The sequence below is a fragment of the Semicossyphus pulcher genome, unplaced genomic scaffold (assembly GCF_022749685.1).
Source record: "Semicossyphus pulcher isolate SPU_LCO1_2020_fin unplaced genomic scaffold, fSemPul1.0.p SCAF_20, whole genome shotgun sequence".
In the NCBI taxonomy this organism is placed as follows: Eukaryota; Metazoa; Chordata; class Actinopteri; order Labriformes; family Labridae; genus Semicossyphus; species Semicossyphus pulcher.
Window position 1 is genome coordinate 10806977 of NW_027211694.1, and position 20561 is coordinate 10827537.

The 20561-nt window shown below is 41.5% G+C and overlaps 1 protein-coding gene across 4 annotated transcripts in view; it reads right to left on the reverse strand.

The window, feature by feature from the left end:
• ptpn12 (protein tyrosine phosphatase non-receptor type 12) overlaps positions 1-16453 on the reverse strand; it is a 55288-nt gene extending 38835 nt beyond the window's left edge. For 3 of the 4 annotated variants that reach the window (XM_069670919.1, XM_069670917.1, XM_069670920.1), the window contains exon 1: positions 15917-16453. In XM_069670919.1, the coding sequence (XP_069527020.1) occupies positions 15917-16018 (102 nt within the window). In that variant the 5' untranslated portion in view covers positions 16019-16453. The remainder of the gene's footprint in view (positions 1-15916) is intronic. The other variant, XM_069670916.1, reaches the window with a different exon arrangement.
• Between the last annotated feature and the right edge of the window lie 4108 nt (positions 16454-20561).

Genomic DNA, 20561 nt, shown 5'->3' on the forward strand with positions numbered 1-20561 from the left:
AAAAGAGGAGATATGGGTGTTTTGGATAAAGGAGGAGAAAATGGGGAAGATGGGGGGCAGAGGGGAGGTAAACAGGGAGTGCAGGAAAGAGGGAGAGCCAAGGCTTTTAAGAGGCTCTTGGTAACTCAGCTAATGGGTTCTTTTATTCGTTGTTTCTGTCGTTCATTCACACGCTCTCTTTACACACTCTGTCGCTTCGCACTAGCTTCTGTTCTGAATGGAGGAGGGAGGAGGGTGTGGAGCAAAGTAAATATCCTCGTTTATATCACTACTCAAGTGCAGTCCTCTTTTGATATCTGATTTGTTGCACATCAGTTTGTTGCGCATCAATTTCTCCACAGTCACAGCGAGTGGTGGAGGAACTCTGAAAAAAACGTGTCTTTTGGGTGTCTTCTGCCCGAAAACATCGCTGCAATATAACGGACATTGAAATCTGCCTTGCCGGCAAAGAAAGGTGAATAAATGGATCACGTAATCAAAAGATGAACGGCGCAAGGACATGGATTTATTTTCATCCCAGAAAATAATGAACAACACGTTTTAAGATTGGCAGGTTTGAGACATCACAAACCTAAGGAGCCAATCGAGTTAATGGACGGGGTGACGCTATGCATATCATTATACGCAGCCTATGGCAACCACGTCCGCGATGCGCGAGCCAGCTGTAACCGTCATCGTCATTTTTGCAAACACACTACTGACTACTAATGTAACTACTACTAATTACAATATAAGTTAGCTAAGCTTCAACAAGTTGCCGCTAAACAATAGCAGAGACATGTTTTCTTTTCGCGACAGAGGGGGCTGTTGGAAATTTGCATAGTTGGCGGGGACTATGCTGGAATTTTTAACGAGGGACAAGGAGGAGATGCCTTGGGGAGGATTTTTACAAGGTAATTAAAGGTAAACATGACTGGAGCTGGTCTTTAAAACAATCACTCTTATTGCTTAAAGCTCCTGTGAGGAACTTTTGGTTTGTGTTGATTTTGGTGCCCCCTGTGGACAAAGCCGTACCTCTTATCTCAGCTCATTTTGTCCTGTACATGCTTAAGTGGTGGTTTTAGCAAACAATCTTATCCTGCTTTCTTTAGTCATATGAATCACTCACCTTAAATTTCTGCCCTGGTAAATGTAAACAAAGGCAGCGTGCGTCTGACACCTACCCTGCGCCAGCAGTTTCAGGCATTAAAAATAACTATATAGAAATAATCAATCGTGTCGCTGATGGTCTGGTTTGCTTTTGTAGGTCATATAGGGTAATACAATTAGAATGGTTTTAACTTTTAAAACATGTGATTTTGATGTTTTTCATATGTGATCAACACAAAAAAGTGCAAATTCTCGTCTTTGAGAATCTGGAACAGGTGAATGCTTTTCATTGCTTTTTAAAATATGAAATCAATCAACTGATTGTTTTGAAATGGCAAACATTTTTGTAACATTTGTTTAAATCATTGCTTGAATTGCTGTTTATCTTCCAAATAAATCGATAAACCACACTGTGGCCACGGTACCTTCAATTTCAAGTGCGACAAAGTTTTAACCCACTTAAACCTTTCGGCGTGTTTTAAGCACAAGAGCAAAGGTACACAACACCACAGGAAACGCTTCTCTTTGCCTCTTTGCAGGAAGTTAATAAAACACCTCACATCAAACGGTTTCATATGGTTTTCTTGAACATTCACTGAAACCACCTACGCAGCACTGTTGTGGTCGTGTCTGCAAAACGTGTGAAGCAGATTCCCAAAATTTAAACAGCTGATGGACATTTTAGTGCATGATCATCTCTTTCATGACTGATTGTGAAAGGGCAAAGTTGTTTCAAATTTTTTAAAGGGACAGTTCCAGTATTTTCTAGCGCCCATGTTTTTGTAGCTCTAATAATCGCAACTTTGCAGTACATCACTCTACTGCTTTCATTTCTCTTCTGGCCAACATTTTTACTCCTTTCTGTTCTGTTTCCTTTCTTTTCTAGCGTCCAATCAGTCAGGGGAGTAAAACAGCATGACTGAGTTGTCCAGCTTCCTGTGAACGCTCAACTTCCACTGCAACACACACACATACAGAGGGCGTTGGCACCCAAAAAGCCCATTGCCGCCCTCGCAGACCCCCTTCAGGGTGCAACCGAGTCATGTGTGCTCTCAGACACATTTCATCACAATGAGTTTACTTGGCCTGAAATGACTCGAGGGTGCCAGGGCAGTTACTGGGCAGAGGGAGACAGAGAGAGAGACAGATGGAGAGACAATGAAAAAAAAGGATTATAAAGAAAGTAGGAAATGAATTAGAGGAAAGAGATAGGTGGAGGTTGGGTAAAAAAAAGAGAGAGAGATGTAGTTGTTAGTGGGTCTAACCTACTTTCTGTCTCCTGGCTGAATAAGTCAGGATCGCTGTACTTCCCTGGCACACTGAATTATTCACACACACACAAACACACTCACAGAGCATATTTTCTGCCGATCAGAAAATACGCTCTTCCTGCAGAAGCGGTGGGAAAAAGGTTTGTGTGTGTCCGGGAAGTGGGGGGTGTGGAGTGCTAGTGGCAGAGAGGCTGCACTGACGGTCACCTTCCATGCAGACACACACGCGCGCGCTAAAATAGGTCAGGCCTTACAATGCTCTCCGAAAAAAATCCATCTCATGAACCGCGAGCAGGCGAAAGATGCACTGCTGGTCTGCCACGGCACAGAGAGGGAAAGCATGCGCACGAGTCTGCCGCTCTGATTCGCACTCTGTCACTTTAATAAGCTTGATTGGCGTTCTTGCAGGCTTTATTTCTCTATATGTGGCATTAGCATCCCGAAAGCAAAGTCATTTTCAGTTTAATAGAAAAATGTGGGTGCACCAAATGTTTTGATGGTATTATAAATAGTCAAGTGAATGTGCAGTTGTGAAAACAAGGGAGTGATGAAATAAACAGCGGCAGTATTAAATGAATAGTTTGACATTTTGGGACTTGCATGAGTCGGATACAAATTTTAGCAATCTTTTAAATTAAAGTTTGGCTTGAAATATAGGCTAAACATTTCTATATGAAATCAAAGTCCAGAGTCACACAAAGCTACAAAAAATATATAAAACAGGCAAATCTCAAACAAAAAACAGCTAATTTTCCCAGTTTGAACCACTTCTAAAGACTGTAGGTGGCAGATCATGAAATCTCCCTGGTTTTGATTGACATATTTGGTTCTGCACACAGTACTAGTGCATGTGTGGGTTACCAAATGCTTTGTTATCCCCATCATAATTAGCGGTTAGCATGCATGCAACATTAGCTGAGATGCCTCAAATTATTCTCAATGCTATGAACACAACGCTAAATAAAGCTGGTTCATATACTGTATACCTTCTATGCCTTTATTGAGAGAGATACAGGGGAAGAGAGAGTGGAAATGGCATATGGCAAAGGGCCACGGGTGGGAGTCGAACCCTCCAATATGGGACGCACGTTTTGACCGCTATGCTAAACGAGCTAAACCGGCACCCCAGCTCGTGCTATATTTTTACAGAGCTGAATTCCCCCTGTCCATTAACGTCCTGCATTAAAACTTCTGCAGCTGTAAATAGAAAGACATCCACAGAAGACAATAATCACCCATGGGGCTCACACTGAACATCAACAGCAGAGTAGCAGCCACGTGATTATTCCTGTTTTGTGGAATCAATCGCGCCAATCCTGCTCAATTTTAACGCTAATAGCAGGAAGTTACAATCCAAATTTTATCATGAACATAACGCCCCTAATCATGCATTTAAAGGGCTTTCGTGGCTTTAATATATGAACATGGAGCAAACAGCTAGTTAGCTTAGCATTAACAGTCATTACCAGGAAGGAACCTATTAAAAAGGACAACATGTTTTAGTATATATTAAACAAACAGGATGTAATGTGTTGACCTACGTGTTGATGAATGTGTTAGCTTTCTCGTCTCTTTGCCAAGCTAAGCTTAGCTAAGCAGCTACGAGCTGTTGCTTAATTTTCACCAGAAAGACATTTTTTCAGAGAGCAGGCTCCACGTCAGGTGTGTCCGTTGTTAGTTTAGCTAAACTGAGCTTACAAATCAAGCAACATCACTGAGGAAATAACATGAAACCACACCCTGACCACTGGCATGACTCAGGGGTCCGGGCTGTGTGTGTGTGTGTGTGTGTGAGACCTCCTCATTAGCTCAAGATCCTGTCACAGATAACTACTGCCACCGAGCTGAAAACACACATGCAAAAGCACGCACACACACTCATGCACTGTGCAGTCATTTCCACTTTATGGCTACTGGCTAATATAGGTCAGTGGAGCACTGATAGCATGAGTGGCATGTACACACTCACACACATAGGGGTGTAGCAGCCTGCCGTTCACTGGCAGAAAGCAGATTGTGTTTTCCCTTTATTTTGCCATCAGACTTCCCTTTCTTTCTGTCTGTCAATCTTCTTTTTTCACTTCCTAAGAATTTTAAATATAAATGTTATTTTCTGATTTCTGATTTTCTGCAAAATGCAATGTTAAAAATAGGAGTAACCAAAAGAAACTAACAGGATTGAATCATCAAAACTATGGATTAAAATCGTAGAGAGACATTTGCACTGTATTGCTATTTCGATACAGTGAGAGTACGCTTCAGCCCTAACCTGCATCTTCAGTGCATGTGGTTGGTGATGGGAAGCACCTGATGTGGCCATCCGCTCTGACCAGCCATTTAAAACCACTGTCACTTCAGTCTGCCCACTTCCTTTGTTACCTCAAATGTGAGCCTTACATGTACACTACACAAACCCATACAGTGTGGTATATTAGCCTACTTACAGACTGTTACGGCCTCTCTAACAAAATACAAGACAATGAGGACCGCAACGTATTTAAAAAGGACGACCACGTACACAGGAAACCTAAAAATGATTCAGTGTATTTGTGCCTTTACAACTAGAGAGACAATACAGTGGAAGGAGAAAGTTAAAGCTGGAGGAAGGATGTAGAGGAGGAAGAGATGGAGGGATAATAAGGATTAGCTTCTTGCTCAAATATCAGGATACTTGTTGAGTTTTATGAATGAATCTGTGGCAATAAGTAGGTTTTTTCCACTTGTTTGCAATCATAAAAAGGTTGCAATGAGACGTAGCAGAAAGCATGATGTATAAGAATAATTTATCCAACAAGTTGTCCCACTGGAGAAAAATAGCGCCGACCAACAAACGCCAAACAGCAACGAAATATCACATTTACATGTGCTCTATTCCACTTTCTCAATTTATTTTCATTTGAAACACATTCAAAACGCACACAAATTATAGCCTCCCATCTGTTTATTCATGCCCAGTTTGCAATCCTGCTAGCTACCATTGCTAAGGTTGTCAAAAGTTTCGGTACTTTGACACCACGTGTGTCAAAACGATGCAATCTCCGTCATTTTTATGTTCAATAATTTTGGAAAAAAACAAAAACAAAACACAGATCTACAATCAGTTATTAACCGAAATCTGCTGCGCGTGAGAGAGAGAGAGAGAGAGAGAGAGAGAGAGAGAGAGAGAGGGCGGTGGTAGAGAGACAGACAGGAAGGGAAGGGAGCGAGCGTTGTCAATGACAACAAAGCGTGAAACAGATAAGACAGCGGTTACGCTCTAAACAACAAACTAATTCCCTCACACCTTTGTACAACGCTGCAGGTATTTTTGTTACTTAAGAGTTCTTTTTTGTTGCCATGGTATTGAAATAGGTATCGAGTATATTTTTTTATACTGGTAATGTATCAAAGTTTAAAATTCTGGTATCTTGACAACCCTAACCGGTGCGGTAGTTGTGCTCAGCCTACGGTAACGTTGATTGATGTGAGGGTGGCGGCTGCACTGGTGATCGTGACAGCGCATGTCCGTGACGAAGATTTAGATAGATTATGGCGCAATTTGAAAATTGTATGAAATTTGTGTTCATCAAATGGCATTATATAGTACAAAGAAGTGTCATTTTTGGTAATCAGCAAACGAAAAAGGGAAGAAGAAGCTGATGAGAGCTTGTAAGGATTCAAAATTTGTCTTCCAGAATTAAAGAGGACAGAAAAAAAATGTAAGTACGTCAAGCTTTTTGCCGTATAATTTTCATTCAGAGTTGGAGAAGTACCCTTAAGTCAGACAGTGAATCCCCAGTAGTGCTTTTCTGCAGCTGACCACCATGTGACTTCCCCTGTGAAGATCAGAGTGACATCACTTTCACAGCATGACCTCCCTTCCCTCTTAACGGTTATTTGTGACTCTGAAATGAGCTTGAAACTATTCACAGCACCTTAAAGTCACCTGAGAAACTCGACATATTTTAATGTTGGTACAACAGTTGATTTGAGTGCGTTACAAAGCAAACAAAGCCAACAGTTACTGGTCCTCGCCGGGTGGTAATTTCCCGCTCTGGATCGAGGCCTGCAGCAGGAAGCAGATGTGGACAAACCGCATATAATCCCAATCATCTGGGACAGGAACTCATTGTGTGCTTAGTGTTTGTGTGCGTGTATTAATCACTACCCTGCCCTGATATTCTCTGACCTTATCGGGGGGTCAAAGTGGCGTGTTTCTGGGAATTAATATGAGATATTTGGGGTTTATTTACTGATATAAAACCAATTTAATACACAAATGGTGCCCAAAGGAGATTTTTCCAGCTGATGACAAATTGGTGTTGGCTTACATTATCGTGTGTGATTCGTCACTACCTAATATGACTCCTCCATGTATACATTTCCTTTCATCTAAGTCACATCACACACAAAGGGGCATTCCTGTATAATTTCCTGAGTGTTTCCTTATCTTGATCAATAAAGTTCTTCGGCCTTGTTGGTGGGTCAGCCTAGCTTTCATCATGTAAAGCCTCACACAAACACAAACTCACACGATGACTCCAGAGTGGAAATATTGCGCTGCGTCTTCTGAGAAACACCCGGCTTAGGGGCAGAATAAAAAAGAGGCTGGTTTCTAGGTTAAGCCGTGGGAGGAAGGCGGGCGAGAAAGAAGAAGACTTGTTACACCAGAAGAAATTGGGAAGTCTTGTTACAGTAACATGAGGCGGGCTTACAGGAGTTGCCACACACACACACACACACAAACAGCAGCAGACCCCTGCAGTATACCCTCCTGCACCCACGCACACAAACAAGCTAATAAAAGTGCACAGTCGCACCAGCACACGTCTGGCTTCTCATTTAAAGCCAGCGAGGAAGAAGGCAGGGAAGATCCATAAAAGACGATTTTACAGGCTATAAAGCGAATAAAAAACAAGTTTTCTTTGATGTTGCTGAAATATTAGTTCGGCTGATAGAAATTCTTTGTGCAGCTTAGATTAAAATGGGGAAACAAACAACAGCACAGGACGTGATTGAAAAAACGAGCTGTATATTTTAGCAGTTTTGTCCGATGATGGCACAAACCATGACACCAAAATAAACCAGGGTTTACCCGACTCAGACGCATGTTTATCAGCTGACAGCAGGACATTAAAACATTTCTAGGGGACTCATTTGTTACTATTCAAGTCACCTCACCACCTATATTATTAAACAGGATGAAGAACGACGGCTCACAACCCCCAAACCCACAGAAAAATGCCAGATTTCAACTAAAAACTCTAAAACTGTCTATTTACTACTTTTAATCACTGGGTCTGTCTCTTTAAAGAGGAGGATACCTCTGAGGATACTTCAGCTCTTAGTAATAGCCCCGTCGACACTGTAAGAATCCTCAGCTAAAAACCAGCTAGCTGCAGCTCAGCTAACAGTCCCTCCTGACATCCTGCGGCCACCAAAGAGTGTCTGAGAAACACCGATTTTTATCTCCAACTGCTTTACTCTGTGTTTTAACATGTTAAAATCACTGGGTCAGTTTGTTTTGGGGAGGTGGAGACATCTGCAGATAATTCGGCTCTTGATTTAAACCTGACTGATGAACACTGAAGGGTCAATTTGAGACATGCTGTTGCTTGTGCATTGCTCTGTTAAATGATACAGCTCAAACAAGACTAGGTCAAAACCTAGTATGTGGCTGACCGCATCAGGTCAATGTGCGCTTTTGTGGGCAATGTGTTACAAGGACTGTCCTTATGAGGTCCATGACAACGTGTTTGAAAGCAGGCACGCGCTGTGGACGTAGGTGAGGCCAGCGGACGTGCAGCCCCGCCTACTCCCCGAACAAAGTATCCAGAGCCATATAGACAGAGAGTTGCTTCCATGTGTAGGGCTGACCACGACAGTAGAGGCCCAATGTGTGTTGACTTGGGGGTCTTCTATATTTAACTATAAGGGCCCTAAAATTCTAACTAATTCACTATTTTTTTGTCCTTTTTTAGACAAATGTACTGAAATGTCCTTGACTTCAGAATTTGAGTAATAAATAGTCTGGGCTTAGCTTCCCAGAGCCCCACAAGCTCATTTGCTACACAAACAGGGTCCTTGCATCCCTGACCACTGAGGTGTTTGTGTGGGCTTGTGTAATACACTAGCATAAAGGCTTCCAGATCATGTGCTGCAGGCTTAGATGTGTGTGCCGGCACTTAACATGCGCACACACACACCTCAGAGAGGAGAAGGGGAAGCCCCCTGGTGATAGTGGAAATTGTTACTTCACACAAACACAAACCCACAGAAGCACATACACACACACACACACACATTGTCACATCTCATTTTCTTGCCTCCCCTCTGAGTGTTTTATGTTTGCCCGGCAGGACGCATGCTTAGATTAGCGTGTGTGTTTGCACTTTTTAGCTTTCTTTGATGTGCTGCTTGGGAGTAATCTGCTCGCAAAGGTGGGGCAGAAACACACGCACACACATACAGAGGCTGATCTCCTATGTGTAAACCCTGTCTAGACTACAAAGCAGAGCCCAGTGTACTTGAAAAACAGGTACAGAAGCAATATTAAAGCTGCAGCGATGACACAGCCAACACATCACAGCCGTGTGGTTTGTTTCCTGTCTTTACATCGCGTTCCTCTTCAACTTGTGCCACTTCATAGCTACGTTTGCTGAACCTGTGTGAAATGATTCCAACGCCTCCACAAGGACACCGTAAGTGTCATGGCTGCTCTAATACATGACCCAAAGTATGCAGGCATCTGTTCCCATGCAGACGTTTGTACATGTGCCACATGGGGGCGAGAATTTTGTTGTCAGCTCCACATTCGACAAAAAGTTTTGTTTAAATTAGTTTCTTCTGTCACACTGCCATTACACTTGCACGATGTGGACCGCCCTGCCAAACCCTGTGAAAATGCCTGAACCACAGTGTGATGTGTTTTGGACTACATGATGGCCTACTAATTACAGCAGGTCTTCCACAACACATAGACATACAAGCTGCAGGGATTGAGCTTGTGAACTATCACCAGGTCTATCACCACCTCACTTCCTGTCGCCTGATCACTATTAAAGCTCGTTAGCTTACACAAATGTCCCAAACAGATCGAGGAAGAAGAGTGTCTCTCGATGCTAAACCGTGAACTCCTCTCTCTCCCTCTCTCTTTGCCGTGACAGACAGGAAGTTATACACCAAAAATCAAGCGCAAAATATAGTCAGCAGGCAGTCAGAGCTTAATGCATCAATCAGTGAAGTCAATTTCACACCGTCAGATTTGTGACTCAGCAATACAGCCTCAGGTCAGATAATTTCCTCATGGCAGCAGAGTAAAACCCACACTGAGATGTCTTTGGTATGTGAACTCGTGCTGTGGGGAAGCAGGAAGGGAGCTACATGTTGTGCTAATTTCATGTCATACAGTTCTCCTCTACTAGGTCGAGGCCACCGTCTTCTGGTGGTCTATCTTTGGCCCTATATTTCTAAAAGAGGCCAATAAATAAAGGTGGATTTAATCTATTTGTTTCCTTATAGTCCTAACTTTTAAAGGCCAGACTAAATTTCACTTGCTGTCTCTTTTTACCCACTTAAGCGTCTGAAATTTGGCACTGCAGAGCAAATGTTTCTTTTCAATCTTCACTTTATGTCTCCCTAATGTTCCTTCTGGAAGTACCTATTTGTTAAAACACTCTTGCTCTCTTACACAAGCGCACTAATAGCTGGTTTGGAGAGCCGTGGGTTGAGAGAGCCAGTTGATAACTACCCTTGTAAAAGAAGTAAGATTGCCATTGTTTGGTTTTGTAGAACAGGGACTGGACAGATGCCCCAATTGTGCGTCATTAGAATGAACATACAGAGTGCACAATATCGGTGCTGACAGGTAGACACTAGCTATTATGACAGAGTATTAGGGCTACATTGAGGGAAAAAAATAATCAAAGATTTTCAAGATTAAAGAAAAAAAAGTTGTAATTTTCAGAGAAAAGGTAATAATATTATGAGAAAAAAAATTGTAATTTATAGAGAAAAGGTCATAATATTATGAGAATTAAATACATTACCAGCAACCAACAAGGCAAGAGGACAGGCAATGGCAGCCTGCTTCTGGTAGCCTCTGTTCAGGCGTCATGCCACAGTTAGCCTAACAGGTAAATTTACTTAATCATCTCATCATTAAACGTTTAATAAATGCAGTTTGCTTGTTGAGCAAATACAGGTTCTCGTAACATGACAACTTTATTCTCGTAAAATTATTTTTTTGTTGTAAAATTAAAACTTGTACTATAATGACTTTTTTCTCGTAAAATTGCGACTTTATTCTCGTAACGTTAACTTTTTCCTGTAAAATTACGCCTTTATTCTTGTTATATTATTACTTTTTTCTCGTAAAATTCTTTTTTTCTTGTAAAATTAAAACTTCATTCTCGTAATATTATGACTCTTCTCGTAAAATTACGACTTTATTCTTGTAATATTATTACTTTTTTCTCGTAAAATTACAACTTCATTCTCGTAATATTATGACTCTTCTCGTAAAATTGCGACTTTATTCTTGTGATATCATTACCTTTTTCTTGTAAAATTACAACTTTTTTCTCATAACATGACAACTTTTTTCTCGCAATATGACATTTTTTCCTGTAAAATTACCAATTTTTTTCTCATAAAGTTACGATTTTTATTCTTGTAGTATTATGACTTTATTCTTGAAATCTTAGAATTTCTTGTCAATGTGGCCTCATACTCCGTTGTAGGCTATAACCAATGTTTGTAAGAGCAGCATGTAATTTAGCTCTTTGATAACTTAGCACCAGGATTATGACAGAAATGCATTTGTTTGTTTGTATCTTTGATGCTATACTAATAAATTCCATTATTAGTTTTAATCCTGTTATCTCTGTCTCCTTTCACTTCATGGGAAGCCCTGATGTACTCGCACCATATGCACTAGTACACGCTGTGTAATTAGATCACTTGGTGAAATGTCTAAATACAAACAGCCCGTAAGACACTCCTAAAAGTAACAACAGCTCCTGAACTAATTCTGACATCCACAAAATGGGTCACAAACATGTTTTTGGCGCAACAGCATCACGACTGAATACCAGAATATGAAATTTATGACATTTGGGTACCAGGGGGAAAATCTGTTCCCTTTCTATCAAACGGCTGAAAAAGAGTACTGAACAAAGCATATAATCGCTGACTCGTTACCCTAAGAGAGCACTGTAATTACGCCTATAAAACACATTCTATATATAAACAACAATGGGCAGTTAAAGTGGGTGTTATGTCAGGGTGTTTCAGTGACTCAGTGGGCTGAGCAGCACACCCCTTGCGCTTGTGGTATTGCGAGGTCGACTCCAGCAATTGAAAGCTCCACGAAAGCCTCGAAATGGGTACGGCTAAAGCGGATCCTCACACGCCGTCTGTGGCTGAGCTCGTGCTTGGGACACTGGCATCATCTGTGCTCGGTCAGAACAAGATTTCTACAAGGTGTTTCTGCAAAATAATTTAGGTTTAACTCTTAATCCACTAACTGCTGAGAAAAATGTAGCTTGAAGCCGTATTTACAAGCAATAAAGATGACTTTCGGGGAGTTTGCATGAGTAAACAGACTAAAGAAATAGCTCAAATTGAAGCACTTACATGACCCAAAGAAGACATTTTTATGAGCTGTTTGATAGTCAAGTTACTGTCTGGACTGGATGGCTGCATGATCAGAAGGTATGTTCCACAGAGAAACAATTTTCTGTCCTTCATGCCAATAAATCGCTCTTGAAAGGAACAGATATCACATGAAGACTCGGGGCACAAAAAAAAACAAAAGTGGCGCCCTAAAAGATTTTCTGGGTGCCAGTTTCAGTCGCCACAGGAGCTGAAGGACTGTTTTTATGGGAATATTGCTAAAAGGAAGCTCTTTTCTCCCGTAAACAACAAGCTTTAACATCACGCATCCTACAAATCATCGCAATGTACAGCAGCAGAGGACTGTGGTTGTTGTAGGCAGTGTGACAAGGCATGTGAAGTTATGAATGAGAAGTGTGGCGGTGCTAAAAGAAGAGCCTTAGTTTAGTCTGTCAGCGCTACACTTTGAATTTAGGTTAGGATAAAAACAGCATGCAATACCAATGCGCTCTGAATTAATTACAAAAAAAAGTGCACATTATACTAAAGAAGTTCACATTTTATTTAATCACATATATAACAAAATGAATGGCAGACAGTCTCAGCTTCTTCTGCTCTGTCTCATCCCTAAAGCTCTTCCTAAATGCCTCTCACACAGCCCAACGCCCCTCGTAGTCTCTTTTTTGCGCAACATCCGCTACCTCCCTGTTTTCTGAAACACACACACACACACACACTCAAAGGACAGGACAGGCCGAGTTATCACTAAACAAGGGGACAGATACAGAGATTTCCTCATTTTGTTTAGCACCTAACCTAACGGGGAGGTTTTAAAAATGTGTAGCTTTAATTCTAAATGTGCCCAGGAGTTGATAAAGCTTCAGTAGTAAAGCCAGAACAAAATGTTATGAAATGGGCCAAGAAAGAATGTTGCAAGCTCCAGCAAGCAGCTTGCATGAAGTAGGGAAGTACGGAGAATGTGTGTGTGTGCGTCTTTGCAACTGTAGGCAAAAGGGGAAAAAGTTCTGACGCCTCTGCTACAAACACCAATACAATAAAACTAATCAAAACACTTCACTGAACTATAACGGAAATAACCCTCCGCTGCTACAACTAATTACACTGTAACTAAGATCTATTTAATCTGAATGCATTTCTGCCTTTGCTAATTGTTACATTCATTTAAACGTGCATGTATCCTCCAGTAAGCACTACATTCCCTGCCGTATCCGTATCACTGCCACTAAATTAACGACCACATAATGACACAAGTGGTAATACAGAAGTGCCATTCCAGTCGTGGCTATTTCAGCTATTTCACAAGCCTGGTATGGGTCCTATTTTGAGTCCAGAGTTGCAACACAATAACATCCAGTGATGCAGTCTGGGTTAGCTTATGACTGTGATGGGTCAGCAGTCATTACAAGGCAAACGGATTACTACTTAAAAAACAGTAAACAAATGCACTTTGACAATATTCCCTACCAATAAATATGAATATATATAATATAATATATATATCAATGAAGATGGTGGAAAACTAAGTGTATTACAAAGGTATCAAGTTAAGCATCTAGAAAGCTGCAGTAGGTAAGATGCTTCAAAATTAGAAAGACTACAACCTCCAGGTCCCTCCCCCTCTCTCTCCGCGGCGCTCAGTCCTGCCTCCAAAGCCCTCCCCGCAGAGGAGGCTATCCTGCGCGCGCAGGCCAGTAACCACGGCAACTGAAGGAGCCAGATGTACGATATGTAAAAACGTGAAATGACAACAACCGCAGCCGTTGTTTTACACCACCAACGCTATCGCAGCAGATACGCATCAAACCAGCGGCAAAACCACCAGCACTAAGTTTGCTAACAGACTGTAGAAAGCAGCGCAGGCACACATAACTATCAGGAGAATGTCTGAAACGGTAACACTGGCACAGCCACACCGCCGTGAAACAACGCTGAACAGTAGCCACATTGAGAATAAGCTAACGTTAGCCAGACTGCAACACCAACGTAACAGTAACCGCAGACATCTCAGCAATGTGAAACAAATACAGCAGAAAAGAAGCTGGGGTAATTACCTGTCGAGCAGAACTGTCTAACTAAGCATCGCTTTTTAATCCTTTCAGATCCTGTAGCTCTCTCCACCTCGGAAATGCAGCTCCAATGTTTGCTCTTGTTTCATTTTTAGCATGCGATTCCTCATTTCTCCTCTTTAGTTTAACGGTTTTTGTAGTATAAGCCGTAAAGAAATTGAGCTTGACCGTGTGAGCATGCGCGGAGTCGTGTTGCTGCGCAGTGTGTGATTGACAGTAGCATGAGAGACTGCTCGGCTCTGATTGGTTGTGTGTTCCGGGAGTGTTGGATTCTTACAAACGCCATTGGGAGCAGAAGGAGGAGCCAGAGGAACATGATTTTTTTCATAGATTATCTCTCACGTACTGCTGCATGTAAAGTGACAGTCTGAGCAAATATGACAAAAAGTTAGTTTTAATAATGTTACCAACTACAGCTTTTAGTGGATATCTGCTTTAAACATTTACTAAATAAGGAACTACAGTCATTAGGGATGCACCGATTCATCGGACGCCAATCCAAATCGACCTATTTGGGTTCTTATTAGGCGATCGGTGATTGGCCGATTACCTTTCAAAGTGCCGATCACTTCAGCCGATCGCATGACGTAAAATTAGGAGCACAACACCGAGCAGAAGGCACATAAAAGGCACATAAAACATTCACTTGTGCGTAATCAGGGGAGATTGACAGAAAACTACTCATGTTCTGAAGCTGAACCTGCGCTCTGCTGGACTTACCAGCGCCAATTCAGCCAAAGTTTAGATGTCGGGCAACATTTATCCCAAGGGAGTGATTAGAAGTTAGCAAGATTCACTCAACGGATGCATGCACTCACTTTTGCTCCAGTGGCGCAGTATCACCGCTGTGACTCGCAGTGATCACAAACGCACTCCAAAGACAGTAGTCCGTTTAACACAATATAAATAAATGTTAATGTTCACACTCTCAACCAACAGGACAGGGGTGTGAATGACTTAAAATTACTAGATTGCTCTCAGTTTTGTAATTTATCAAACCGAAGGATGACTTAATATTTTTCCATCATTGTTATAAATAAATCCGTCATCGACAGAAGTACAATAAGATGAGCATGATGCATTTGTCTATGACGTGCAGCACACCTAATTGTTCTGAACAGTGCAGTTATCAACAGCAATGGTTGAGAAACACTAAGACCATAATGTAGGCCTGTTCATTTCTCATCTCTGTGGTATGATTTTTATATTCTAAGAAAGTTTGTAAAAATGCATTTAAATTGGTGATCAGTAGATCTCACTATTAAAAAAATTGGTAATCTGTATTGGCCCTAAAAATCCTGATCGGTGAATCCCTAACAAGCATCCTTCCTCGTCTTCCTTTAGTAATTAACTACAACAAAACTTTGTACAAGAATACCACAGGGACACCATATGAGATAATACACACAATAAAGCTCAGTCTGGTTAGTGGCTGCTCACTGGTTATTGGGTATCCTGTAGGACAATGAATCATTGCACTGTATCCTAACAATCAGGCATGGTTAACAGGCAGGAAGCCACCATAACACTGCACTTTAGCCCAGCCTTTACCTACAAGCTAGAGCTAAGCTATCACAACCACGCCATATAAAAATTAGCCCGAGGCTGGAGAGTGACGTGAACGTGTCTTGTTTAGTTGTTGTCTCCATATTTTAAAGGAACAGGAGCCCTTGTGGTATGGGAGACAATGCTAGGCCGCCATGTAAAGCCTGGAAATGGGAGGAAGAGGAAGAGGGCAGTGTGGCCGCCCCTGCCTCACCTCCTGGGGGATACAGGGAACCAGGAGACGGGGAGGGGAGGGGGGAGGAAAAGGTGGACATTATGAAGGGAGAGAGGTAGAAATAATGTGAAAGGGGCTAGTAAATCTTGACTCACCATAAAGTCGCTGCCGAAGTTGTCCTCTCCCCTCTCCTCGTCCCCCTCGCTCATGGCCTTCACCCCCTGGATAAACTTTCTAAGGATGCCGGCTTGGTCCATCCTTCAGTCCTCTTGTAACGTATCCTTTTCCTCTTAAAAACACAACCTCCCCTAGGCAGCAAGGGAGGACAAAATATAAAAGTAAAACAAAAAAAGGACAGGGTAAGGGGGAATAAATAAAAATAAATAAGCTTCACGGATCCTCCCAAAGAGTCATCGTCGTTTCACAACACAACACCTTCTTGTTTTATCATCGCCCCATGTTGTTTCTCCCTCTCCTTCTTTCTTCTGGGCTGTTTTCACAACGGTTAACGGTTAGTCCCAAAGAAAAGCAGCGGCGGGCCGGTTTACTGCTCTACACACAAGTTTACAACCGTGGCGGAACATAGACTGTAAACACTTAGTTCGTAGGAAAAGAGAAACATAGACAAAAGACAAAAAAAGACCCTGGTCTGGTCAGTCTATCTACCCCTCCCTGTCTACCTCGGTTGCCACATTCACACACTGCTGCTCGTTAGTCGCTACTGGGGAACATCCGGACTGGGCAAAGCCAACAGAGAATTCGACCCTCCCCTTCCACATTATAACTGCCTGTGATTGGACAGCTGACACCAGAAGTGGTAATCTAATTGGCTAACGTGGATGTAGCTCTACCAAAGCGCAGGGTCTGATTGGACAGAATGTTTGCCTGTTGTTTTGACGTGGTCAATTATCGTCATAGTTATCATGAATGATACAACAAATATAAGTCTTATACCGTCGTTTTACATGTTTTTTTTATGTATAACATAATTTTATCACATGATATTAAACATTTAGTATTCCTTTTTTTTCTACAGATGTTTTCCTCACATTTTGTGAATTTTATTTTATGACTTGGACTATTTATTCATTCATACTGTCAGTGTTATGTTTGACGTAAAAATACACTTTCACTTGGACCAAATAAACTATTCCACCTTTGCTGAAAACTGAGTTGTATTCTTCTCTCTCCTTTTCTGTATTGATAATCTTTTTCTCTTTCTTTAAAAAAAAAATATATATATATATGAAAGGCGTGTAATATTTGCTACATATTTCCGGCAATGCAAATTTTTATATTAAGCTTTTTATTTGGTGTCGGAGACTGAGATGCATTTGTCTAAAATAGTTACTTATGTAAGTCCAGAGATAAAACATTTTAATGTTTACTGGAGTTCACATTCAGTTAAGTCTCCGTTGCGTTAATGTGACAGAATTTCTGTTATGTAAGAAGTCCAGGTGGCACTCAGTTTAATTCCTCTTTCAGTGGTAGTGGGAGGCACATATACAATCCCACATGGAAGATACTGACCTGCTCAACATATCCACCATCATACATGTGCCTTCAAATGCGTGCATGCGCTCTATGAGGAGACACAGGAACGAACAGATTACAGTAGGCTAATCTTCTCTGAGTGAATAGCTTTAATAATCCTGTCATGCAACCATACAGCCGCTGCTGCACACACACAATAAAGGATGGAGGGATTGATGAATGAATGAATGGATGGCTGGATGGATGGGAGGCAGATTATGTGAAGTCCAGAGTCAAGACGCAGCTAACGGCCAACAGATTAATGGATAAAAAAAAATTGTATTATGGAACATCTCCACTAATGGTAACACTTACGTAACTTTACTGTGTATGCCGGGGCAGACACAAGGTGTCTGGGGGCAGGGGGAAATAGCGATTGCACTGCAACATTCACACTTACAGGCAATTTAGAGCCACTAGAACCACTATGCAGTAATATGCAACACATTCACGAAGCATTAATAGTAACATCATCCATAATGGTAACTGACTGAAAGGGACTATTTTTCTGCATACCAGTGGGGGACTCTGTGGTACTATATTTCTAAAAGCAAAATCAGTGTTAGTGCTTATAGTAGCAGTAATTGGATTATATGAGCGTTACATAAGAGTATTAAGGTATGTTAATTTTGACCATCCAGTTCATTTTAATTTAATGTAACAGACAAGCTGGTGAGAAAGAGAGAGAAACAGTGAAGGAGACAGGAAAGGAGAAGAAGACATTGTAAATTTGTATTCTGGTGAGAGTTGTCTGCACTCAATCGACACTTATGCATGATTAACTGTCTTCACACAAACGCACACACGGAGAGAAAGGGAATCGAGTGACTTTGTTTTCCTTTCGTTCTACCAGTGACAACAAACAAACCCGTCTATTCAGCGTGAGGGAGGAGAAGGGACGCTGTGGCTGAGCCAACAAGCTTCCACACACAAACTGCTTTTTGTTGCTCCAGTCTTTAAACTTATTTGCTTGTTATCCACAGTAAATATTTAATGTTTTCTTTTGCTTTCTTTTCTGTGTTTCTGTCCTCTTCTTCATCCCACAGACATAAGGGAGACAATATAGTTTCATGCCTGATAACAGAGAGCTGGCTTTAGGGTTGTTTTTCTCCTCTCTGTCCCTTTTTTTTTTTTATTTAGTTCTATTTCTCTTCTCCTTTCAAAATACAGTGCAACATTTTCAACAAGGCCTTAGCTGTGTACTGAAGGGGATGTATGTAAATCAGCAAAGAGATAATGGGTACGGCTTTGTCCACAGGGGGCGCCTAAATCAACACAAACCAAAAGTTCCTCACAGGAGCTTTAATCCTAAAAGTTAAGTAGGTGGCTGTTCAGGTTGGCTCTCCAAACTAAATGATCAGAAGGCCAGTTTGAAGAGGTGTCGGTTTAGCTCAGTGGTTAAATAATTTGTCCTGTTTACAGAGCCAATACTCCTTGATGCAGCGGCCCTGGGTTTGACTCCCACCCTTAGCCCTTTGCCACATTTTATCACTTAAGTTATTTTACTCTCGTGTTTCTGTGTCATTTTCAAGTCTAACTAACTGACTAAAGCCAGTTAATCTTTGCCTTCATGTCTCTTTATGTCATATACAGTATGTGTTAATGCACTCTGTCTGTTCAGAGGAGTGTAATTATGTGGCTGATTCATTATGTGTGTCTGTGTTTGTGGTGGGATTGGTTTCTTTCTTGCACAGTTCAGTGGAAACAGGTCAAGCAGACTGAAGGGATGAACACACACCAAAGAGTACTCAGCTGTACTCTGTGTGTGTTCGTATTTTAATGTGTGTGCGTGTGTGTGTGTGCCTGTGTTATGGTTGTATGGGGAATAATATTTTAAGATTGTGGCCTCCTGAATTCCTCCCCCTTCTCTCTGTCTCTTCCTTTTCTCAGCACTGGCTCTGGTTTCTCTGCACTGTATCTGACCCTGACCTTTGACCTCTCTGTGAAAAGAGAGGGTTCAGCTGCACAAAAATGTCACAACAGACATCAATCACATATCATATTATATTCCCCTTCTTCTTCCTAATCATCCTCCTTTACAGTCCTTCCCTCCTTCACTACTTAATTCCCTCTTGCCTCCTTTCTCGCTCCCTTTAACCTCCTCTAACTCCCTCTTTTTCCCACTCACCCGTTTTATCACCCCCTCTCCTTTTTTCCCCTCTTTACTCCTTCTTTCTCTCTCTTCTCTTTCTGGTATGTACTGCCCAGAAGCAGCTGAGTGGAGGAATGCTGCTGTAACAAGCCCATACAAAACCCCAAGGGAGGGAGGCTCCCCACACACACACACACACACACACACACACACAAGCGCTATCTTTCTCTTCATGACGTTTGTTCTTCAACTTTGGTCCTCACTGTTAAACGATAAACTCCCTCCTCACTGCAGAGGACAGAGCATGAAGCTGCATGTTTGCGAACATTGCAGGATGAGTATATCTGGTCTGGACACACACACACACACACACACACACACAGAACGTGAGCCTGCCTGTTGCAGTAATGAAGAAGGGTGAAAATGTCTGCCCTCAGGGTAGACAATGACTCAGGAGCATGTTACACAACACTGCTGTGCCTCCCTCTGTTTCAGAATACAGAATTCAGTCATTAAAACGGAGACAGGCCTGAATAAAAGAGGCGGAACTAGCATAACTAATGAAGATGCCTCTGCACATGTGACATTAACATCCAAACATGCTCTGTGGCATGTGACAATCCCCAGTCACAGACCACTACAGGCTCACTAAAAGGGTCAGTGAATATGTAAATTAGAAAAACCACATGCCTATCAACCGAGTAAGCAACGACAAAGACGATGAACAGTGAACATACGGAGATAAATCTGTCCGTATTACAAATTAAAACAACTTTTTTGACAACAAATTAGCTTTGGTCAGTTAACAGCCAACGTTAGCATTCGGCAACTTATTAAATAATATTATTGTCAAGAAAAAGCTAACATTACTTATTTATTTCGCAGCTAACGTAATGACTAGAAAAGGCTAACTGCAACATTCAGCAACTTACTAAATAATATTATTGTTAGCTAGGGATATGGCTAAAAGCTACTATTTGGTAGTGCTACACAATAGGACGGGCTTAATGTCTTTGCTGTCATACTGTTGGCAAGGAAACAATTTCAAAACTAACGTGTTATAAGCTAATATAATGTCAACTTGAAAATAGCTAATGTTACTATTTTTGTCCTAGCAAACGTCATATTAGGTAACATTATGTCAGCTAGAAAAAGCTAACACATCTAATTTGTTT